General features: G+C 44.9%; 1 protein-coding gene across 1 annotated transcript in view; it reads left to right on the top strand.

The window, feature by feature from the left end:
- Positions 1-25379, top strand: part of FER1L6 (fer-1 like family member 6) — a 112948-nt gene that overhangs the window by 28906 nt on the left and 58663 nt on the right. Inside the window, exons 13-19 of the mRNA XM_008689322.2 lie at positions 2854-2974; positions 5185-5285; positions 8560-8650; positions 11567-11686; positions 13155-13307; positions 18605-18782; positions 21888-22012. Coding sequence (XP_008687544.2) covers positions 2854-2974; positions 5185-5285; positions 8560-8650; positions 11567-11686; positions 13155-13307; positions 18605-18782; positions 21888-22012 — 889 coding nt within the window. The remainder of the gene's footprint in view (positions 1-2853; positions 2975-5184; positions 5286-8559; positions 8651-11566; positions 11687-13154; positions 13308-18604; positions 18783-21887; positions 22013-25379) is intronic.

The following is a 25379-nucleotide window of genomic DNA, read 5'->3' on the forward strand; positions in this document are numbered from 1 at the left end:
AAGAATGGGAAGGGGCTTAAGCAGTGAAAGGAGAGTGTTTGGGACGAAGTATGAAGGAGTAAGTGAAAATAATCTTAGCTGCTTATCTGCTCATTTTTAAAAAAGACTTTATTTATTTATTAGAGAGAGAGAGAGAGCGAGCGAGTGCACAAACAGGGGGAGTGGCAGGAAGAGGGAGAGGGAGATGCAGGCTCTCCATTGAGTAGGGATCCCTGACGTGGGGCTCAATCCCAGGACCCTGAGATCATGACCTGAGCCAAAGGCAGACACTTAACCGACTGAGCCACCCAAGAACCCCTACTTATCTGCTCATTTTTGAGTGTGTCTTATATTTTCTAAATCCTGCCCCTCCCGTGGATCACCTTCCTTGGGATGTTTTTTTGCTCCCTGGCAGCCATAGTTGGTTGTGCATTCTTCTCTCCACACACCCAACAAGGAACGCAAACTTCCCAGTCCTTTGATGGCTTCTCTGTCTATTCTCAAAACTGAATTATCAATGAGTGGATCCTATGACTGGATTTGCAACTCAGGGAGACTTTTCTGAGACTATTCAGAGATACTGTGCATCCTTTCACTGGGACCAGACGTGAAAAGCTCTCCACCTTGTTGGACTAGCCCATAGTTGATGATGGGTGAGAATGTCAGGAGATCTAGTGTGGGAACAGTTTGGGAAGAAATGAGAAGTCTCAAAACACCCTTGGATGGACCTCATATTAGTGCTCGCCAGCTGGCTAAGGAGACCCGAATGAATCATGCTATGTTTCTTGGACTTTCTGTCTCTCAGAAATATTCCTCAGTCACTATATTGAGGCTCTGTCCACATAGTGGCAAACAGGGGTGGCAGCAGCTGAATGGGAAGGTCCTATGTCCATAATAGACACATGTGTGCACGTGCACACACGCATATGCATGGAGTCACTTGATTTGTGTGTTGCCTTCATTAAAATACCGCCTTGCATTTGTTCTGGGCTTTCTAGTTTTACAAAGCACGTGCATTCACATACGATTTATGTATTGGGCTGGAGTTCAGGAATGAGATCAGAGCACAGGACATCCCATGGCAGTTCATCATTTCATTCCCAGGACTCTAGGGCTACCCTTGCCCAAAGTCACAAGGCTGGTCTTGTGTCAGGGCAGCCATTCAAACTGGCAGCCTTCTCTTCCCACTGGCAGTATGGTGCCCTCATGGTGCCCTCCCATCTGCCGTGCTCCATCTGTACTGAGTGTGCCTGAGACCCACAGCATCCCAGTCCCAGACCCAGTAAGACTGGGAGGACTCTGGGAATCCAAGAGACAAAGGCCCTGAACATCATTAGCACAAAATCATCTGAACCACAGAAACCTTGGAACAAAGAACAATATTGGGTGAGAATGTATCTTGTAGGATTCTTGGTGCAATAAATTTAAAAGAAATGAAAGAGCAGTTTGATTTCTAACTTATTTATTTATTTATTTTTTGTTCTCCTGCTATAATAACAACCCCAGGCTCTGCCAAGAATTTATTGGCTTCTCTTCTAAATGGACGCCCGCTGATTTATTTTCTGCAGAACAGACTATAGGACACCTTTGCTAATTTTATGGTCTCCAGAAGAAATTTGGGTTGGAGAACTAAAAAGAACAACCATCCATTCTTTCAGGCTGAAGTTCTCTTTAGTTTTTTGGGATGGAAACAAAGCTTTCTCTCCCTTGGTCTCTCCTCTCTCTGCCTCTATAGGTGTGTGACTCCAAACACTGCTTGTGTTCATAGGGCCTCAGGTCTCACCCTGCCCATTCTAAGAACTGTGCCTTGGCCTTCCATATCTCTCTTCTCCCGGACCCAGCTGTTTGTGGGAAAATTACAGGGGGTTTGGGGAAGACATAGTTAAGGATATAGTTGTCGTTAGACAGGGAACCTCAACTTTTTGCCACACTTCCCCCACCTTACCTGCCTCACCCCATCCTTTTTTTTCCTGGGGACCAAAACTGAAAAATTAGTTCCTTCTTTTGTGTCTTCAGTCTCACCCTGTTAACTGTCTTTTTCTCATCAGCATTTAAGCATATCTAACTGTTATCCTCAAAAATCTCCTTTGGCTCCACATCTCCTCTTCTAGCTATGTTGCCACCCTCTTGTCCCTTCTTAACCAAGCAGGTTGCCTGCGTTATCAGCACCAATGCCTGGCAGTAGTAAATACTGTAAGCATGCATGGATAGATGGAGGGACAGATGGATGGGTAGATGCATGGATGGACAGATGAACAATGGATGGATGGATGGACGGATACAAGGACAGATGGAACGATGCATGCATGGATGGATGGCAGGATGGATGGATGGATGGATGGATAAATGGATGGATGGATGCCTAGATGGATGGATGCATGCATGAATGGCAGCATGGTTGCTGCAGTTTAGATTAAGGCACATGCTTCATCCTCATTACTAATATATTATGCTCTTACAGTTATCTAGCAATTTCATTCACATCTGTTATCTCGCTTGATCTTCACACAGTGCGTAGCTTATAGACATTAAAGGGAACATGTTAGTTTTTCTCCCTTCTCCCCTCTCTCAACTGGAAAGGGAAGTTCCTGCTTGCAGAAGGCTTACCTGATAAACCCTGCCCCCTGGTGCTCAGCTCTAGGCTTTGCCCTGGGTCTGACGGCTGCTGCTGTTAGTACCTCTCCATTGTCGCCACATTATCTATTCATTGTTCATTACTCATGAGTCTCCGATTAGAACAGAGTTAATAGTTTGATTGTTTTGTCATCACCCCTCCCCACCCCACTCAGAATGTGTAGAACATGAATATGTGTCTGGAATTGCCTGAATAATACTGATTGCCAACTAACTTCCAGACCTAACTTGTTTTCACAGGAATTACAACTATTTGCCTTTTGAGGCCAAGAAGCCCTGTGTCTATTTCATCAGTTCTTGGGGAGAACAGACATTTAGGCTGCACTGGTCCAACATGCTGGAGAAAATGGCGGACCTCCTGGTAGGTGACTCTCACAGGTGATGGATTTGAACATTGGGCAGCTGGAGGCAAAAGGGATCTTTTTATTCATCCAGGAGAGGGTCTTGACCTCAATTTAAATACAAATAAATTACAGCTGCTGCATTGGAGGGCACATAATTCCTGCCCTGTGGACCCAGGGAAATGAGAATACATTTTGACTTTAAATAGAACTATCTGGATTAGAATCCCTGCCCTGCTTCTTAATGTTATAGGACCTAGGGGTAGGCTGTTTTCCCAATCTCTAGAGGGCAGGAGATTGGCAACACTCTCACAAAATTGATAGATCCTGGCTTCAACTCATATAAAATTCTGAGTCCTTAACATGGTGGAGAATTGCCTGCAAGATGAAGTCCTGCCACCTCTCCAGTTCTGCCTCTCACATGTTTTTGCCTTTGTTCCAAACACACTGGACTTTTACTTTCTTGAAGAAACGAAGCTTCTTTATGCCTCATAGCCACCTCCATGCCGTTCCCTCATCCGGAGCTACTTCTCCCCTCCACGCTTCTGCTATGTCACCCATCAATCTCCACAGCTCAGTTCCAACTCCTTCCTCAGAGAAGCCTTCTGGCTTCTCCCCATTCTCCCCTCTCTTATCCCGTGCTTTACCTCTCCGTCTTTTACAATTGATTTGTGTGTTTATTTGTTCAATAACCATTTCCCGCTGTTCTGCGACATCTGGCGTAAGACCTGGACCTGAAAGGGGCTAAGAGTTATTTGAGGGATTGAATGTGTGGAAGTATTTATGACCGTGCCAATATGCAGTGACTGCTGGCTTGCTCTATCCGACCCCAGGGAGGAAGGCACCCCAGGACCTCTGCTTCTCTGGGCTCCTGAGCCTGCCCTTTGGTGTCTGTGCCTGCTTTTATACTTCTCTTCGTGCCCTCTACTTTCTGTCCCGCCATGCCTCACCAGGGGACCCTCTCATTCCATGAAACCCTATGCTAAGGAAAGAACACATTTCTCTCTCTCTCTCATTTGCTTTACCATTCTGTCTCTAGTTGTGTGAAACAGAGTTTCCTTTCTGACCTTGGGGATTCCAGGTGTCATGGAAGTAGAGTCTGGAGGTAGTGGGTGCTTGGTCTGATGTCACATTTTGTGGAAGCCACAGACTTGCTTTGTAAGACTGGCTTCTCCTTCAGGCCAAAGAGAGAGTTTATTTCTAAAAGGCTTGACAAAACAATAATGTTTCCCTAGAGGCCATAGCTGCCCTTACCATTCATTTCTAATTCCTTTCTCAGTGCCAGGATCCCTGCCACGCTTGGTGTGTCCCAGCTAACATGACTGAATGTTTACTAAGCACTAAGCAGTGTTTGAAGAAGTCCACACTTCCCCTGGTGCTATTGGTGGGCACTATTCTTACCTGATTTCACAGGAAACTGGGCATAAAGGGGTTAGTTCACTTATAAGGATGGAGCCTGGATTTTAACAGAGGTAGTTCGACCCTACGCCTAGATTTTTAACCACTCCACAATTTGCCTGTTCTTACAGTAAAGGGGAAAGAGGGAAACATATAAGCCCAGACAGCGAACTTTGATGTGTAGTAGAGAATGTAGTTTTTGTAAATTCTAGCAAAGCAGTGATAACATGTATATTGCCTTTTGAGTCCTATATCCCTCCAAGCCACCGAATGGAATAATAGAATTTAGATGTAGAAAGAAAAGCATGATTATTAAATATACAAGCATATAGCCATTGTCATATGCAACCGTCCTCCTCCTCCATAACACCTCACCCCCGCCCAAACTCTTGTCATCAGAATAATTGATAACCCTTGTAATTTAGAATTATTCAGTATTATTATATTCCCATATAACCAATTGACTTAAACATTGCTTTTGAAGATTTTTAAAATAATTATATCTAATTTACTCTACTTTGTTAGGTATTTCTTGACATTAGGTTTCCCCAGAGGGTAGACTCTAAATAAATTGTTCCCCATTAGGAAATGATCTGGGATAGAAACGATGTGTTTGAGCAACGCAGGAGAAGACTTGTATTTAGATGGATTCCAGTTAAGAAAAACAAGTTTCAAAGTTAGAATGCAGTAGCATTTGCCAGATTGGTACAAGAAAATGAGGGAATTCTCCCTTCATTTCTATGATAAAAATCAGCAAAATATTATGTCTGAGATACCACAGTCAGTGTCTCCTTCTGCCCCTCATCCCTCCATCTCTGTGGTTTGTTTCCAGGAAGAAAGTATAGAAGAAGTGAGAGAATTGATCAAGATTTCAGAGAAAGCATCAGAAGATAAAATGAAGACGGTGCTCAGTGACTTCATCAGTCAAAGCAGGTACCGGGTTGCTGAGCTTACGTGGAATCAGCTTTTAATTACCTTAGAAAACAGTTGATTTTCCGTGAATTCAGATGGTCATTTTATAGTGCTCTATCCATCTTTATATTGTTCAGTGATTGAGCTGGCACTTCTGGGCTCACTGTTGCTTCCTGACACATAAATAAAGCTAAAGCAAAGGGGTAAAAAAGAAAGAGAAGAAAAGAAAGACTCACTGCAGAGACTTTTAAATGAAACAAGAAAACTGCTAGTAACGTTAGGCCCAGCATGCTTCTTTGCATTTGGTAGCTGCTCAGCAACTATTTGACAATTAGATGGTAAATTATATCAAATATCATTTAATAGAATTTTTTATATAACACAATAAGCATCGATTAAGGACTCTGATTCCAGGTGGCAAACACTATAATAAAAGACTTAAAAGTAGAGTATATTAGTTGCTTATCACGGAGTCACAAATGACTCCCCAGTTTAGTGGCTTAACGTGGTATTGATGATCTCAGTTTGTGTGGTTCAGGAGTCCAGGTGTGGCTTAACCAGGTCCTTTGCCGAGAGCCTCTCAGAGACTACAGTCAAGGCACTGATGGAGGCTGCAGTTACCTCGAGGCTCTAGTGGGCAGGATTCACTGCCAAGACCACTCACATGGTTATTTGCAGAACTGTTTTTCATGGGCTGTTGGATTGAGGACTTTCAGTTCCCTGCTGGCTCTTGGTTGGAAGTCAGCCTCAATTCTCTACCGTGTGGACTACCTCTCACGACACGGCAGCTGACTTCATCAGAGTGAGCAAGCTAGAAGAATCAGAGAGAACATGCCAGCAAGATGGAAGTCATGGTCTTTTATAGCCTAATCTTGGAAGTGACATCCCATCACTCATGACATACTCTAGTATGAGCGAATCACTAGGTCCAGTGCGCATTCAAAGGGAAGGAATGACCCAATGGCAAGAAGAGCAGGAGAAGGAGGTCACTGGGGGCCATTATAGGGGCTGCCTATCACATAAGGAAGCAGCCTGAGCTAACACTTGAAATTAATTAGCTCAAGACTTGAACAAAAATGAGAATTTGTCATAACGGAAGCAATGAAGAAGGAGCAGAGATTTATTTGATGGAAGGCAAAAATTAGTAGATAGGGGGTAGCTAAGTAGCTAAATTCTGGTGTTCTGCTTTATAAGTTCTCTTTCCTAATCTCTGAATTACCCTGCATTCTTGATTTTAAAAAGAGAAGCAAACAAATAAATATATATATATATTTTTCTATTTATCTTTCCTTTTCATTTCTCATTATAGAAACAGTATGTATCAGTGCTACTCCTGCTGTGAGCTAAGCGCCACCGGCAACTCTCTTTAAGCATCTTCAAAAGCTTCATCATCTCATATTTTTAGAAACTGTTTATGGGCAAATTATAGCTCGATAATTTTCTATATTAGGGGGTTATTTGGGGTGATAATCATTCCCCTTTCTCCTCAAGTTACAAGCAACTGAAAACATAATTATGAGGGTCAGACAGAGCTCAAAATGTTAGTTTTGTATTTGGTAATCTTGGATTTGAAAAGGCACCTGAGGTCAAGGTGGGCTTCCTGGTCCCCCGCCCACACACACACCCATTTGGGGTTAAGCAGCTGGACTTCCGAGTCCCCCCCCCTCCCACACCGGAGAAGAGATAGGCCACTTGCCGCGTGAAGGCGAGGAAGCTGTCCACAGGCCACAGCAGGCTGGGTCTGAAAGATAAAGAATGAACAGAAACAGGCACCATGGTCATTTACTCCGATTCTGATGAGGAAATCAGTGATTTCCCCCGCTGTGAGAAAGGGAGAGAGAACTCAGAAGTCAGAAGTGCCCACCATGTCTCCTTGAGCTGGTCCATCCTGGGAGTGGAATGGAATTTCTCGTAGCTCTCAGAAAGGTAGATATGTGGCAACAAGTTGCCTTCCTCAAAATAGAATCCTTTTGATCCTTTTCAGAAATTAAGAGAACATGTAACTTGACTAGGATGTCCACAGAGGATTTCTGGTGAGGTTTCCAATTGCGCTGATGTAGGACCCCTCACTGGGAGGTGTGGCATTTTAGACTTCTCCTTTTGTTTCCTTGTTTCCTTTCGTTTCTCCTTGATTTTCTTCATCACAGAATTACACGCTCATCTTACAAAAAAAAAAAAAAAAAGGTAGGAATGTATAAAGGAAAAGTGTTCTCACTTCTCTCCCAATCCCATTCTCCAGAGACAGGTGTGATTTGTTCTTCTGGGTTTTTTCCCTGTGCGTTTGCAAACCCACACATTCCTAAAAACACTGTATTGTTGCACAAATGTTGCACACTTTGCTCAGCAGGTTGCTTTTCCACTCTACAGCCTATCACTGGCATCTTTCTACAGTAGTACACGCTAGTCCTCAATATTTAACTGTGTGATATATATCACGTATTTAACTGGTCTCTGATATATTAGTCGGTTCTACTTATTTTCCTACTATAAACAATGCTGTGATAAGCATTACTGTGTGAATATCTTCTTGCAAAAATTTTCAGTTGTTTTTGAAGGACAGAATTCTAGTTTAATTTTTGGATCAAATTATATGGACATTTAAATTTTGACAAGTGCTGTCAAATTCTCTCTTAAACATTATAGCAATTATTGGAGGAGAGTGACTATTTCCCCACCAACCTTGAATATTATCCAATTTTTAATAGATGAAAATGGCATTGATTTTAATTTGCATTTATGTTATTGTTAATGAGGGCAATATCTTATTTCCCCAAGTTTTAAAGCCATTACGTTTCTTCTTCAGTTGCATTTATAACCTCTCCCATGTTCTTATGAGCACATTTTCAGCATCATCCCTCAAAATGTTACTATTCATTCTTTTGTATACTTTTTAACATGTGAGGACATAACCCAGTATTGAGTCAAAAATATTTTTTACATACAGCTTTTCAGGAAACTCTTGGTGCGTGTTAAATGTATAAGATGATGGAAAACTGCATTATTTTCTGTTTGTTATGACCTTGGATAGCAATCGTAATAGATATATATGTGAAAGAAAGTAGGAAAACAAATGTCTATTCCCCAAAACTAATGTGGAGTCTTGGCATCATTTCCAACCCTCATTTGTCTCTTAGAAAAGCTAGCATACCATTGCTTAATTCTAAATGAGAAATCTTGGATTCGTGGCTTTATCAGCTTTCCCATTGTGTTGCAGAAAGTATTTTTGCAAATCTCTGGAATTACATAAATGGATTTTCACTAAGTAGGTTTCAAAATTGTTATTCTTCTCTTACAGTGCCTTTATCTCTGAAGCAGAGAAGAAACCCAAGATGCTGAACCAAACCACTTTAGATAAGAAACGACTTACACTCTGTTGGCAGGAGCTGGTATGTGAAAATCTATTTATACTTTGAACAAAATTAAAACATGTACTTTAAAAATAAACCTCACAGACGAGGCATAGGTCATAGACTAGATGAGGGTAAGGTCCTCAAGGTTATACATTTGTGTGATGTAAAAGCATGAGTGAGAAGGGAAGTTGGAAAGGAACTAGCATTTATCAACCATTTACAAGAATGATTTAGAAGCCCACCAGTCCTACATCCTATTCTGATGGATTTCTCTCCCTTGCCTATTTTCTTGACATCTGTATTTTGCAAAGGCTATAGACTCTTTGACTTGACCTTTCGCCTCACAAATGGAGAAACCAAAAAAAATAACTGTTCTTCCCCTCTGCGGCTTCCTTCCATTAAGAATTGTGTGAAGAGTTGTAAGCTTTCTTGACAACAGGGCAGGAGCGCTGTGTCCGTAACTCGGCATGCCTTATAGATCCTCAGTCCCGGTCGCATGAGTGATGGCTGAGAAACGGCAGACCAAGTCAGACCCTGGATTATCTCACCTCGAAACTTCAGTTCCAGCAGTGGCACCAAGGGACGTTTTGAATGAGGCCATGATAATTCTGCAAAGAAAAATTACTCAGTGTTTGACTGGTCAGGGACATTTTTAAGATGTGAGTGGGTCCCAGAGAGATTAAATGATTTTTTAAAGGTCACAGCTAGACACTAAAACCCAAGTCTCTAAACTGCTTTACCTTTCTTTCCAGAATAATAAGCAAAGGTTTGCGTACTCCTCCCCTAGACTTGGAGGGAGGCCAGACTGTCACTGTATAGAAGAACTTCCTTCCAGCCCATTTCTTCTTGAGCACCTCTGACTGCTCTTCCCTGTCTCTACAATGTCCATCCACTACACATATTGCCCGCAGAGCTCTGTTTTCTTCTTAGCATCCGATAGCCCTTGGGCTGAATGAATCCATGAGTTTGATATCTTGTAGTGGCCCACCTCTCCCTCCTCATCTCCGGACCTGCATTTCCACCTTCCCAGTGGACACGTCACCTGCTTGACTCACAACACATCCAACTCAGCCCATCCTATTAAACCCATCAGCTTCCAATCTAAGCTCGTCCCACATCCTGTCAGCACCACCGGCTGCATTCGTTGCTCCAACCAGAAGCCTGGACTCAACTTTGAATCTTTATTCCTAACCCTCAGCCATCAATTCGACTGCAGGCCCTATTGATTCCTCCCCTTAAAGACTCTGGAACATGCTCCACTTCTTCATCCCCAGAACCGCTGCCTAAACTGACTTCCTGAGCATCCACTAGGCCCAGACTATTGCAGTAGGCTTTCTTCAACCCAGGCTATTGCAGTAGGCTTTCTTCAACCCATCTTCCATACCACAACCAGAAGGGTCTTTCTAAAACACAAGCCTGATTAGATCGCCATTGCTCCCAAATAGCTGGCATCTGTTAGTCCTACATACTCCCCATCAGCAACTGGTTCTTCTGCCTGGACTGTCCTTTTTCTTCTTATAACCTGATGAATTCTGTTCATTGTTTAGGTTTCAACTCAAACGTCATGTCATCTATAAAACATAGCTCTGCCTCTCTCTGTCCCCTGATGGTTTGCACATATATTGTTTTCAGCTCACTGAACTGTCAAAGTCTCGGGGGAGGCCTTGGCTCCTAGGACAGTGCTTGGTCCAAAGCAGGTGTTCAGTCATCCTGGTCTGCACCGACATAAGGCTTTTCTTATGGGCCAGGCCCTGTGCTAGGTGCTGGGAACACAGAGTTGTAAGGACTTGGTACTTGTCCTTGAGGAATTTATTGATTGCCTGGCTTATTCATTCCACAAACATTTATTTAACACCTGCTATGTGCCAGGAACTCTGCCAGACGCTGAGAATAAGTAAGAACATGTAAGAACAAGCCAGAGGAGGTCCCTGACCAGTGAAGTTTATATTTTAGTGGAGTAGACAGAAGATAGAAACATAACAAATAAACAAAAATGATTACAGGTTATGAGTATGAAGGCAACTTTGTAAGGCCACAGTGATCAGGAGAACGTGGGGGACGTGAGGCAGTGGTGACACTTAAGTGGAGGCTAGAGAAGAAACGAGACATGAGGAGTCCAGGAAGGGCATTTGAGCAAGAGGAAAGCCCCCACGCCCTAGTCTTGAGAGTGGACTGAGTGTGGCATGTTTTGGGCCTTTTTGAGGACCCATGTGCCAGGGGTCCAGCATATGAAGCAATACGAGATAAAGCAGAGAATAGGCCAGGCCCACTCATGCAGTGTCTCAGAAATCACTGGAACGTGTCTGGGGGTTTCCTAAGCACAAAAATGTGGCTGAATGAATGAATTCAAATAAACACTTCTGGATGTTCCAAACACTCATGCTGAGCTCCCTGGCAGAGTTTCTCAAATAATACCAGTTTGTTCTGGAGGCATCCCCCAAGCCTCTAGAAGAGGTAGTGAGAGCAGTGACAAAGGACGTGGGTTCTGGACTCCGCTGGGGCTCCGCTCCGTCTTGGCCTCTCAGTAATGCATTACTCTCCCTCCTCAGCGATGGTACCCAGCTCGCAAGGCTGCTGTGAGGAGCAATGAGGATTGATTCTGCAGCTAGAACTTTGCCTGGCACAGATTAAGAACTCAGTACATTTTAGTTACTTTTGTATGAGAGGGCCTGAATTTGGGTCCCAGCTAATAGAGCTTCGGGACCTTGACAGACCTCTAACTTTTCTAGGCCTTGGCCTCTCATCTGTCAAACAAAGGTGAGATGATATTCACCGCCTCGATATGCCTATGAAATTTTTATTAAATGGGCCACATGCACATTGGCGGGCCCTGAACCAGCCTCATGAGTGGCTCAGTGTGGAACTTACAAGCATCTTCAGGATCCTCCAGCAACAGGAGAGCACTTGTCCGGATTTCTGGAAAGATCTACACTGACTCTTGTCTCGTTTCAGGAAGCAATGGCCAAGGAGGCCAAGGGGATCATTCAGCAGCAAAAGAAAAAGTTATCTCTTGATGAAATGATCCGTGAAGCAGAAAACTTTGTGGAAAAAATCCGCTTCCTTGTTGACGAGGTAATCAACTCTAAAGGCAAACTTCCTTTGGGAGATTAGACCCATTGTATTCCTAGTGGGTTTGATAAGGATGCAAGATGGAGACCAGTGCTTTCTCCCAAGCCCTGCTGAGCTGAGCAGGCACAATTAGTTTAGGGGTGACAATGGAGATTTTTAAATTAAGCCATATATACAGCTTTATTGATTTTTTAAATGAAGCCTGAGTATTCAGCAGAAATAAAAAGCATGTTCCTTAATGGAATCAAGAAAAGTCAAATTAAGTATGGGACCTCTGATAAGTTTTCAACTGTAAGAGGATTTAAACTCATATCAGCAAAAGTCAAAGCAACATTTCATTTTAAAGTTTAAATCTTTTGTGACTTCTAGAATGATTTAAAAAGGTCCTCATATTTGCTTTGGTCAGATACCAGGTTTTGTGTGGGAAGATTTCAAGGAGAGGTACAGACCTGCTGCTTCTGTCAATCTCAAAAGTTGTATTTCTTGTTCCAAATCCGTCATTCCCTGGGGACAAAATAAGCAGTGGGAAGTTAGGGTAGTAGATACAGGAATTTTATTAAGCACCCAGAAGGTTCAAACCATGCATCAGGACTTTAGCTCTGTGACTGACCCTCTGACTGGGAAAGCCTCCTCACTGATGTTTCTGTTTTCGTATCAAGAGAGAAGGGATGTCCTCTTTGGGAGCAAATGACACCAGAGGATTATAGGGTTAGGAAGACAGAACACCTGCTTTGAGCCCAAGAAAGCCAAAGCATCGTTATGACAGTGTACCTCCCTTTTGCTTTGGTAGCTATGCTGGCTCAGAAATGTGCATTTTAAACACTCACAACATAATGGGCCTCTTGGCAGGGAATTCTGCAATTCCTATCTTGATTAGTTCAATTTTAAAATAGAATTTAATGTGCAATTTAGTCGACTTTCTCCTGAATAACCACCTAAAATGAAGCTAAAATACTTAGCAACCATATTTTAGGTCAAAAATCCCTTGTAGAATTGTTTTTCCTTCCTTAAGAGCAAATAGAAAGACATTCAAAGACGTTCATGGATTTTTGTTTTTGCTTTCACATTTGAATATTCTGAAATGTTACCTGGCTTTTAGGAGGACCAATGTTTGAGGATGAATCATTATTACATGATTACAAAAAAGCAAAACAAAGGGGAAGATGTTTTTGTTCCATAGACCGAAATGAGTAGGCCATCAGAGACGCCACATCATGGGTCCAACTTGCATATCCTTAAAGCACAATAGCACAGTTGGGCATATGGGGGATACATGTACCTGTAAGTCATGACATAGGTCTTCTCAAAGAAGCTACACTTAACTTGCTTGCTTGCATAGATGTTTAAGTGGCTAGATGGTTTAAGTCACAGAATTTGTTTTATAGAGGGGGGCTGTTTCAGGATAGGAGAACACTGGAAGGGTACCTGTTAAGCACCAACCCATCAAATCCATTCCCCTCCGTTCCCACAGCCACAGCACACCATCCCCGACGTCTTCATCTGGATGCTTAGCAACAACAAGAAAGTGGCATATGCCCGCATCGCCTCCAAGGACCTGCTCTATTCCCCCATCAGGGAGCAGATGGGCAAACACTGTGGGAAGATCAAAACTCATTTCCTCAAAGTAAGTCTGCACTATTTTTGACTCAAGCACAGGAAATCTCTGTTTCTCCTGAGTCTCTCAGCATTCCTAGTGTGTGTCCCTATCTCTGACTCTTCCCCAAAACTTTCAAAGGTCTGAGGACAGACCGCTGAAACACCTGGCCCCCTCTTGATTCAAACTGATTTGGTAGACCGTCCCGAGGCTGAATATTTTCCAGTTTTCCAATTACTATGTCAACAGACACATTTAAGGTGTTTTGTTTTGTTTTGTTTTTTTAAAGCTAAGGGTTGTACCTCAAGGTTGCTTTCATTTTTATTTCTTTGATTGCTAGGAGAAACTAACATTTTTCTATTAGTTTTCTCTCTACCCTTTCTCTTGTATAATTTGTCCATGGCCTCTTTTCATGTGAGTTCATCTGTATTTTAAAAATAAATTACAAGAGAAAAGGTTCGTATTTCACAGAACTGGTAGCTTAGGCTTCCTGGTGGCCTTCACTTGGGAAATTTCATCTTGGGTCCACACACGCTTCATGAAGACAGGTCACCTGACGGCTCCCCTGATGCCGCACGAGTGGACAATCGTAGATACAGTCTCCAGATGGATGCTGCTGCTGACTCTAGATCAAAATGTGAGGCTTTCTGGGAGACCCTGGGTATTTTACCTCTACTACCGATTTCTAGCTCAGAAGTAGACTCAAGCGAATCTGGAGAAAGAGTGGTTCCAGAGGCTCACCACTCACCAGTGACTGACAAGAATGTGTAATTGGATTAACTCTTCCCAACTCATCGTTGACTTTCCTGGCAAGTGTAGTTCTGATTTCTTGCTGTAGCATAATTGGGCTCTACAGCCTCAGAGGGAGGGTGAGAAGGCTCATTAGCCATGCCGTAGGAAGAATGGGTGAAGAGAGAACAATGCTTCACCGAGAAGACTTGACAGCATGATAGAGATGTTAAGTGTTTGTAGGGCTACCATATGGGTGATGAGTTGAGTGTGTGTGGTGTGTGTGTGTTTCCAGAGGATAGAACCAGGCCCCACAATAGCTGTGACGGGGAAATAGGTCCCTATGTGGAGGTCCATATTTGTTCTCTGTCCCTTTGATCTAAATATGGCAGTGGGCAGCTTGATTAGATACCCTCTAAGTGCCATCCAAAGATTAAGTCTACCTTCGATGAGATTGCTAAATGCTATGGACAAAAGAGGCAGTAGGGGATAATGGTTTAACGCTTGGGCTTTGAAGGAAGGTGAATGTGAGTGGGAGTTTGTGTTGGTTTATCAGGGCTGCTGTAACAAATGACCACCGAGTGGCTTAAACAATGGAAACGTATTATCTCACAATTCTGAGATTAAGGTATCGGCAAAGTCATTCTCCCTCTGGAAGTACTAGGGAACCACCTGTTCTAGCTTCTGGTAGTTCCTTGGCTTGTGGGAGCATGACTCCAAACTCTACACTATGTTCTCCCTAGGGTGTGTCTCTCTTCACATGAAGTCCTTTCTGTAAGAACCATGCTCCAGTTTGACTTCATGTTAACTGTATCTGCCATGACCCTATTTCCAAATAAGGTCATATTCTAAGGTACTGGGGGTTAATGGACTTCACCGTATGAATTTTAGAGGAATACAGTTTAACCTATTACAGAATTCTGGGGCTAATATTTACAAGCTGTGTGACCTTGGGCAAGTTACTTAACAACTCTGTGTTTCCTATTCTTCCTCCATCAAATGGAGATGGTGCTGAGGGTTAAGTGGGTAACTGCCCATAAAGAGGGCAGGTGGACATCACTCAGCGTAATCACTCAATAAATGTTGGCATTCAAATAAATGGGCCTCCAACATCTAGAGGCCGTTTCTGGACTCATGTGCCCCTTCATATCCCGTGAAGTATTTGTGGCTCTGTATGTCGTTTTCTATCATGTGTGTAATGTGATTCTTAAACTGATCCCTGTAAAGCTGTAACTGAGGGAAAAAAAAAAATCGTTCCCTCTAGCTATTTACCACAAATGTCAGGGTTTCTCTTCGACTTTCTCTGTCCAAGGAATTCTGGGGTCACAAGAAGCTATGTCTTAAAAATAGCAAATCATTTCAGAAGGCTCTGCACTAAAAATACTAGAAAATCAGTGTAAAGTTCCTCCCTCCTAAATATTTGGATGTACGCTGACTTTATTTAAAATTAGAACCAAGAATAGCTGTCACATGAAGCCCGAGGATGGACATAACTGAGAATTCAGGACCTCCGCCCCTGGCCTGGGCTTATGTCTGTATTTTCCTTTTGCCATTGGGATTACTTTGGATGATAACTTTTTACATTTTGTTGAAATCAATTGCGCTGACTTGATGAAACATCTTGATAAGATGATTCAGCAAAACTACTTTCAGTCCAGTTTTGATTGTCACCCTTGCTTTCCCTTTCTTCCCTCTCTCCACCTCTCTTTATGTCCCTTTCTCTTCACCGAAATGGTGAATCTGAAAAAAGCAGGAGCAACACCAGAAAGGCAAAATGTTCACCCACCTTCCACTTGCTCTGATTTCTTAGCTGAGAATTAAAAGTGCAGGAGGACAGAGCAGAGAATACAAACCTCCAAAATCTCCAGGGCAGAGTTTCCTCGAAGTTTTGCTGTGTGACAGTTGCCCTTTGAGTGGCCCCATCAGCTTCCATGTTCAAACCCTCCTGGGAAGTTGCGGGTGCCCCCTCTTGAGAGGGTCTCATGATGCCCATTAGCCAGTAGAGGGCTCCCAGAAGTTCTGCAGTTGGGAACCATCTCTAACCTTTACAACCCACGCTTGCCAACATTATTCATCTGGAATAGTTTATTTACAAATGTTAGGAAACTCCTCTTACTAGGGGCCCGGTTTGGGGAATATTAATCTAGAGGAAACCGAAGTGTCTCATCTGAACCCACATCGCCAAATAAATAGTAAATTGTACTAGTAAATCATGGTCCCTAGTTCCATAATCTTTCTTGTTTTCTAATTTAAATATACTCATAATGCTATAGTGAACAGGACGAAGTTGCTGGAACAAGATTTGATGAGCTCAGCCCAATCTACCCTCCAAAAGAACAGAGCTCTCCTGCTTTGGTCTCATCCCCACCATATCCCTAGTGGCCATAGGTTGGGAAAGGACATTCATGACCAAAAGGAAATTACGTGTAGAAGGAGCTGTATGCACTCAGAGCGCAGCTGGAGGGTGGCACTCCTCCTTCCTTTTCTCTCCGCCCTCGTGAAGTCCCCGCGCTCCTTGTAAGTCCACCCCAGCTGGAGTCCAGGGAGCCCCTCCTCCATCTCGCCTCCATCTGTATCCCATCTCCTGAGTCCCGTCACTTCTCAGGACCCCAGCTTTCAACCCAGCTTTCCCTAGGATGCAGCACCGAGTGGTGGCTGGGTCCTGCCACGGACTGAAACCTCTACAAGCAGGTGCACCCTCTCTTTCTCGTACCCCTCGACCAACTTCAGCACAGTTTGTGTGAATTACCGTCTCTCGTCCACATAATGAGCAGGATTCCTCATCTTTGCCTGTGTCATTTGCTTTCTTCTCTGAAAGCTTTTAGCAAATACTTCCTGGCGCAGAGTAAGCACTCACTTAACGTTAGCCTCTGTTACCACTGTTAGTTCCCACCCCCGTGGCTCTGTTCCAGCCTTCCCTCTTCCTGCGATGCCTTCTCCACTCATCCAACTCCTGCAGTACCCATTAAAGCCCAGCGAAATATCTGATAAAAAAAAAAAAAGATGGAAACACCTGCTACTACTTCTCTGCTCCCTTAGCCTTTTCTCTCTTACCCTTGACCTTGCACTTGAATAAATGAATGAAAGTCGGCCTCCTTGTCTAGATGTGAGCTAATAAAGGGGGGCCCAGAAGTGTGTCTTGGTCATTGCAATGTCCTCCTGACCCCACTGTCTCAGTAAGGCCCTAGTGCCACTTCAGGCAGTTACTGAATTGAGTTGCTGAAATCCATTTAAGGGACCCACAGTGCAAGATAGAAAGGTAAACAGCCATGCTCAATTTTGGACTCAGGTGCTCTCCACGGGTGCCTTGGAAACTGTCAGAGCAAGCTGTAGCCTCTCATGTAGGATTTTGTGATTCTCTCTGGAAAAGAAGTGGTGTGGAAGGAGGGGGAAAATATTGATAGGAAATCCAAAGAAACACTAAGAGACACTTAGCCGAGTCAACAAAGTCTGGAGAGATAGCTACTCTCAGAATGAAGGTCTTGCCAGCAATCCTGAACACAGCCAAGTCTGGGGTTTGGGACTCTTTAGTTCAGGGAAGGAGTCCCCTAATCCTGGTGCCTGAGAAATAAAGAAGCCACACCGCATTGAGTTATACCCTCCGCATCTTGAGAACACATGCACCTGTATATACACTCATACCACTTACACTAACACAAACACACAGATTCAGGCAAACATAAATAGAAATCCAAATCTGAGTACATTCAAGGAGAGAATGGGGCGCACTTGGGTGGCTCAGTTGGTGAAGCATCTGCCCTCAGCTCAAGTCATAATCCTGGGGTCCTGGGATAGAGCCCCACATCGGGCTCCCTGCTCAGTGGGGAGCCTGCTTCTCCCTTTGCCCTGCTGCTCCCCCTGCTTGTGTGCCCCCCCCTCTCATGCTCTCTCTCAAATAAATAAAATCTGTAAACAAAACAACACAAAAAAATCAAAGGGGAGAATGCAGGGTAACAAGGGAATTTGAAACCATGCTACATGAGGAAGCGATGCAGGGGTAGAGATGGTTAGCCAGGAAGGAAGGACACAGAAGAGCAGGTGGGTGCCTTCAAGCACATGGAGGTCTGACCTATGGAAGAAGCACTTGCGTCCTTCTGAATGAAGCAAAGAGGTAGAGGCTGTGGTTGGAATTCCAGGTGCTTGGAGGTTCTGGGAAGGGAGGTTTCAACTCAGTGTGGAAAGAGGCAAGCTATGGGGGTCCAGAGGCCGGCATCTAGTTCTGGAACTATCTCCCCTGGGTTTCGATGCTGGCTCTGTCACTTGAAAGCTGAGTGAACTTAGGGAACTTCTTTAACCCCTCTGAGCCTGAGTTTCCTCTATATAAAACAGGGGCAATAATCATACCTTCCTGTTAGACTTAAATGACCCAGGGCTCGTAAGTGCCTATTTAAGCTGCAGGCCCCACTAAACGTGGATCTTCCTCTGGAATGGTGCATGGTGGCAGCTGGGGTCATTGGTCTCATGTTGATACAAGATTAGGTCCTGAGAGCTGCTCTCTGAATACCTGTCCTGGGGGTGTCCCCAGATCCACAGGACCTCTTTTCTTGAAGAGTGAGGTTCCTCCTAATGACGTGGTCTTCCCTGTAACCTTTCACCAGCTTCCTGGAAAACGGCCGGTGGGTTGGTCAGTGCAAGCGAAAGTCGACGTGTACCTGTGGCTGGGCTCCACCAGACACTCCGGTGCCATGTTGGACAACTTGCCGGCCGGCTACGAGGCAGAAATGTCCTCCAAGGTGACTGATACCGTTCAACCCCCAGCCAACCTGCTCTACCAAGGTATGATGCCCCCTGGGCAAACAGGGTCATTAGGTGTGTCCAGGGGACTTCGGAGAAAACAGTGAGGAGGGGTGGCATGCGCGAGCTGTTTGCACAGTATTTTAGGATCAGCTTACTAGCCTTTTAAATACACAGTTTCTAAATTTTCTTCCTTACCTTCCAATGTCCCATCTCAAAAGAACAAAGTGAAGTCATTAAATACATCTAGAGTAAAAGTTTATATTTTTCTGCTAACGGAGAGAACACAGTTTGAATTTCTTTGTAGGCAGATTATTTAGATTGAGTTTGCGTTGGAAGCAGAAGATGTCTTTTAAAAACACATCAGTAAGTTCTGGCTCTGATATGATGCGTGGCGCTAGGGTTTGACCTATAAACTGCAGGCATTTACATTTACCGGTAACCACCCAGTGGGAACTGGGTATCATTGGGGTCACTTGTGCTTCTTCAGCGTGGTCCTTGACGTGGTTACTTTTAGAAATTCAGCATGCTTTATGTAATCCTTTCTTCTATATGATATTTTCTATGAGTGCCATTATTTTCATTTTCATATAATTTAGGATTTCATTAAAAATATGAATGCCTTACAGTTGCAGTTTACGTTCCGTTTCCAAATGGCTTCGATTTGCAGATCTTCGCTGCTGAATTCAGAGTAGACTGCAGGTTTACCTTCACGTCAGCTGAAGATAAGTTTTGCATTAAGCCAGTGCTGGAAGCACAGAACTGTCCACAAATCCAGGTTTTCTGTGTTACACAAGGCTCCTCTGATGTTAGTTGACCTTGACTGCCAGTGGAATCTAAGTGGCTCAATAGTTAGAGAAGACAAGGTTCTGGGGACATGTGTCCTGTGGCTCCGCTCAGGGCTTCTGTGCCCAGTACCAGTGCGTAAGAGCAAGGGAAGGTCAGCCCTGTCTTTTTGGAGAAAACATAGCCCCTACCAGGTGCCAAGCATGGTGCCCTCTCCTTTATATGTTAGATTGAATTTATTTGTCACATCAGCCCCGGGTAGTTTCTTCATTTTACAGGGGGAGAAAGGGTGTACCAGAAATGCTTAGAAATTGCCCAAGATCACATAGCTAGTGAACGATGAAGTCAGCTTCTCCAAACCCTGCTTTATTTTCCCTGCTTTCTCTCCTGCCTTTAAAGTTTTCATCTTTGAGTAAAAGACACCCACATCAAGTTATCTTGTTATTTCTGTAGATACTATCTCTAGAGATCTGAGGTACCCAGACATATTTGCTGTCCCAGCTACTTACAATTCAAAGGAGAGGAAAGATTTTTTCCAAAGCTTTCCAGTCTTCTGCAGTGAGTTATTTTCATGGAGTGACCTAATAAACTTTCTCTGCTGTGCCCTGACATTGATGGCTTTGGCTGCCTTCCACACCCACTGGAGAATTGTGTTTCTTCACCCATTTTGTGCTACAGAAAATAGCCGTCCAACCAATAATGAATTTGCACCTGCATATGGCAGGCCCGGTGGGAAAACTAGTAGGGGATGCAGAGATGAGAGAGGGGTCATCTGGCCCTCCAGTGGGGGCAATCAGACTTGTCTTTACTAACCACAAGTGGGAAGTGAGCCACACAAGAGGTGGGCCACCAAATTATAAAAGCGAAGAGGAAGCTGAATTTATTAGTCTAAGGGACAGAGCTGGTAAGAGTTTTCAGAAAAACCAAAACCTTGACTAAATAAGTGGCGCCCCCTAGAGTTGTGTGGTGTACTGCCTACGTGGCTGTAGCTGGGGGCTCTGAGGGATGCCCAGGTGGCCCCCAGCTGCCACCATCACAGGTCACATTACAATAAACAGTAGTGACAGCTATACCAGCATCTTCACACCACTTCTTCCCATGTGTCAGATACCATTCTTATCCTTAATCTCCTACATCAACCCTATGAAGAACTATTATTACTCCCATTTTATAGGCGAGGAAACAAAGGCACAGAGAGGGGTAATGACTTTGTATGAGTCCATGTATAGACCTGTGTGACCTAAGCCTAGGAGTGGCTTGGCAGGGGTGGGGGGGGCGGTATTTGCACTCTTAATTTAACTAAGTAGAACTAGTCAAATTGGTATGTGAGAGTTCCTGTACCCCAGTCCCCACATCAGTGCAAAACACTGGTACCCTGAATGCAGTATAAGGTAGCCTTTGGGGGAGATAGGGAACAGGAATGCGGAAGGGGATAAAAAGGAGCAAGTGGACATGAAAAAAAATAAGAGGGGACTTAAAGAGTCCCACAAACCCAGGAATATGTAAGTCAACTCTTACCTGCCCTCCCCCCCCCGCACTGAACCCTGGTCTACCCTCACCCGCAGCCCTCTCTCTGCTCCTGTCCACAGATGCGCTCACTCCTGCCTTTCATGCCCATGTCCTCTGCCTGTATTTCTCCCAGGATGCTAGTCCCTGGCCTCATGTCACTGGGGTGTAGGTGCTTGTTTTAGCCTCTGCCCCCTCCCTGGAGCTCCCCAAGGGCAGAGGCTGTCGTAGCCACTCCAGAATCCTTAGACCAGACTGTACCTGGCACACAGTAGGCACTTAAGATGACATTGGCTGCCCGAATGGAAGAATGGATGAGTGGCTCACTCAAGAGCTTATTGAAGCAAAAGCTATTAGTGGGGCAGCCCCTTTCTTACACACACACACACACACACACACACACATGCGTGTGTGTGAGCATGTGCCAGTGGAATCAAGAAAATCACTAAAACATAAAATGTGGTATTTTGGAAAGAGAAGTTGAGTTTGAAATCTGACAGAAGGGAAATCCAGGCTCTGACATTTGATAGCTCTGCAAACTTGGAAGACTTCTGTAGCCATTTGCCTCCTACATATATGGGGATAATTACATATATAATCACGGGGTTGTTATGAAGATGAAAACCCACAGTGCGGTAAAGGCGCCAAGGAGAGTGCAGGGCTCCGAAGTACCCATAGATACCCCCACACACACTTTCTGGAGTGCTCCCACTTCAGCCTCGGAGGACGGTGGTGCTCCTAGTCTTTGCCCCCACATCTGCACACCCGCAGACGTACAAGGCGCGCATACAGCTAGTCGCACTTGCTGTTGGGAAAGCCCGCTGATGCCTGTCCCTTTCCACTATTCGTCCACAGCTCGGCACGTCTTTCAGCTGAGAGCGCACATGTACCAAGCCCGGGGCCTCATCGCAGCCGACAGCAGCGGACTCTCAGACCCCTTTGCCAAGGTCACGTTCCTTTCCCACTGCCAGACCACAAAGGTAAGCAGCGAAGTCCTTCTTCCTGCAGTGCAGAGCTGATCCACAGCAGAGCCCCCAGCAAAGCACAAAGCAGGGTCATGTGACAAACACCAGTGTCTGGGTGTGCAGGTTTTCAGACTCCAAAGCACGTGTGCGAGGAATGATTGACACGGGGCACGTCTCTTGTTTCTGATGTGACCCATGGTCCCGCAGCCAAGAGAGCAAGTCCCCAAGGTGAAGGAAGGGTGTGAGGAAAGAGGGATGAGGAGGAGAAGTGCAACCTGGGACATCTGGAGTGCCTGGGCGCAAGGCCAGGTTCGGAGTGGAACAAACACACGAGAAAACAGCACACAGACACGCACGGCTGAGGGAGGCTTATGATCCAGCCTTTGTGAGACATCTCGGTGGGGAGGGACGCTTTCCAGCTCTGTGGTCAGGAAGCCCTAGACTTTGCACCATTGCTTTCTACTTACCAGCTGGGGGACTCTGCACGCTTTCAACTGTGCAATGTGGTGTCTCACTCTGGAAAACACTACTTCCTAATGGATGTGTGAGGATTAAAGCAGGTGGGTCTACACTGGTTTCCTCTGGGCTCTCCTGCTTTCCTAGACATTGACTGCTAAAAAGTGGAAGGGTCTCTAATCAGTAGGCGTTTCATAGGACACTTTTCCCATTAGATCGTAATATCCAAGGATTCAGTGTTCTGAGAGAGAGTTCACAAGGGATTCTCCCATCTCTGGGAGTGAAGACAAACACAGAGGACCCAAAGAGACCTGAGTAGCTCATCTACTGTCTGGCCAGATTTACTCACTAAACCTCCATCTGTCGTCTAAAAATAAGGCTGTTGTAGAGAAGCACAGAGTTAAGTGTATAAGGTGATTGATGAGACCGTAGCATTGGCTTGTGGCACACAGGCTGACATGTCTCTCCAGAGTGAGGCCGGTGACCTGGGAGATCGAGTTAGATTTGTGGCACACAGACCTAGGTCACAATGTGAATCATCATCTCGTCCATCTCTCCGGCACCTGCAGAGTACTTGCTCTGTGACAGGTCCCGTGCTGGGCTTGGGGCCGCACCATGGAAAATCCCATAATGCATGGCTAGACAAAGTCTTCTGAGAGCCACAGGGAGAGAGGTTAGTTCTGTCTGAGGGGGGCAAGGGAGACCTCGGAAAGAAGGTCACTGCATCCTCACTTAGTGAAGGAGCATGAAAAACCATGAAGCATGAAGACTCCAGACTACTTTCCCTTCCCTGTGTTTTGAGAGTTAGTGCATAGCTCAGTGATTAAGTGACTCTGGAGCCACATTGTTTGGGTTCAGATCCAAGCTCTGGAAGCAAAGTCCTCAGGATGATGACATTGTGTACACTTCCCAGAGGGTAAACCACCTAGGACAGTGCCTTGCTTGTAACAGTTTCTAGTGACTCCTTGTTATTGTTGTTGAGGCTTCCCACCAGAAGGAAGGAGGATTCTCAAAGGGTGGACCCTGGGGCCTTCCGCCACCTGCCACAAGACCATGGGATTCCAGGTCTGGTACTCTCAGGGCCCTGGATGGGGAAGGGGTTTGGGTGAGCCCACTGGGTTGAGTGATTATCTTCCTATTTTGCATCTCTATCCAGTACCTTCATTTGATTTGAACTCATATCTCAAAGGAACAAATAGCATTTATCAAATTATCATTTGAAAGGGAAAACAGTTCCTGTTGAGCCCTGGACTTTGCCTCCGTATTTTTGAACCAAGTTCCTAATTTTTGTTAGGAATAATAGCTGCCATTTATTAAAAGCTCCCTATGTGCCAGGCATCATGCTAAGCGTTTTATATGTGTCGTTTACTACATCTCACTGCAGCCTAAAGGTGGATGTTATTAGCGTCCCCATTCTGCAGATGAGAAGGGAAGGCTTAGGGACCACGTAGGTAGAAGGTGGTAGAGCCAAGATGGAAACCCACATTGGTCCAGTTCCAAACCCACCTTGCATAACCACTCTGTTTCCGTTTTGGTAAGCAGAAGTTCCAGTGTCCCTCTGCTGCTTCCGTGTCCTGCTGCCTCAGAGCATGTGTGTGACACGCCCCGCTCTCACACTCTTCTTGTTGGGGAAAGCTGAGCCTGGGGCCCCTGCAATCCTGTCTGAGCTCCACCGTTCACCTGGTAGCACCTGCCTGAACTGAAGCCATGGAGCTGAGAGAGAGCAGTGTCAGCAGGGCTGGTCCTGCAGCTAGTCCTCTCTAAAGTGATGTCATGATCTGAAATATGTCAGAAGGGGAACCCAATTATTCCAGAGGTCACTGATGATGTGAGACTTAGACTTCTTATGGTAGCTAAAGGATAAAGGGAAAGGGAGACAGCTCCCCCAAGAGAAAGGCTTTGGAGACAGAAGGGGAGAGGGACTAAGTGGAAGAGAGGAGCTTTGGAAGAGAGGAGAGGACATCACGGAGCGGGGGCAGTGCAGAACTTGACATTTCAGGCAGTCAGAGTCCTGAGGACTCAGACGGTCTCTTGTTAGACTTGAGTACCCAATGCACCAAGACTGGCATGTTGTAGATGTTCAGTAACTCCTTACTCATTCATAAATAGCGTGGTGGGGTGGAGTCGGGTGGGCAACAAGCACTTACTGAGCACCTACTGTGTGCCAGGCACTTAACGTGCTTTAGCTCAGACAATGGTCATTACAACTGTACAAGGTCGGCACTAACCCCATTTACCTGGGGGTAGGATGCTCACAGGGGTTAATTCACCTACCCAAGTTGAGGCAAGTGATAGAACTAGGGTTCTATTTCAGGGATATCTGATTTGAAAGCCGTGCTCCATCCATAGTACCTCACTCCTTCTACAGAGTGTCAGCTAAGTGCTACCCAAATCTCCCAGATGGCATCGAACACAGTCATAATGCATAACTCCTTAAGGAAGCCCTGAAGAAGAGAGGCTAGTCATGGGCACCTCGGCAGAGAAGTGGGAGAATTTTTGTTTGGGTGAGCCTTTTAGTACCTCTTGAAGGTAGCCACACGTTATACTCATGGGAACAACTCTGAGGACATTCATTTATTCGTGCAAATCGTGATTGAGCACCTGCTACGCACAGGGTGCCGTGTCGGTGCCTGACACGTGCCCGGCACATTGGATGTTGACGTGCTAAGAAATATATGTTGAATGAATGAATGCTGGCCTCTGGGGTCTTATCAAGTGGTATTTATGGCCCAAAGTGCCAAGGAAGCTATCAAAATATTTCTATAGGGAAGATGCTGTGAGGATCATACATTGCTTTGGTATCACATTTCTGCGTGCTGCAAAAAGGTTCACGTTTCTATTTTTAAAAAAGCAACATAAAAATTCGTGTTTCTTTGTGATGTCAGACACCCACATGGGGTAACTTTTCATTGCAACTACCTAACTC

Source organism: Ursus maritimus, unplaced genomic scaffold, assembly GCF_017311325.1.
Source record: "Ursus maritimus isolate PB19 unplaced genomic scaffold, ASM1731132v1 scaffold_9, whole genome shotgun sequence".
Classification (NCBI taxonomy): domain Eukaryota; kingdom Metazoa; phylum Chordata; class Mammalia; order Carnivora; family Ursidae; genus Ursus; species Ursus maritimus.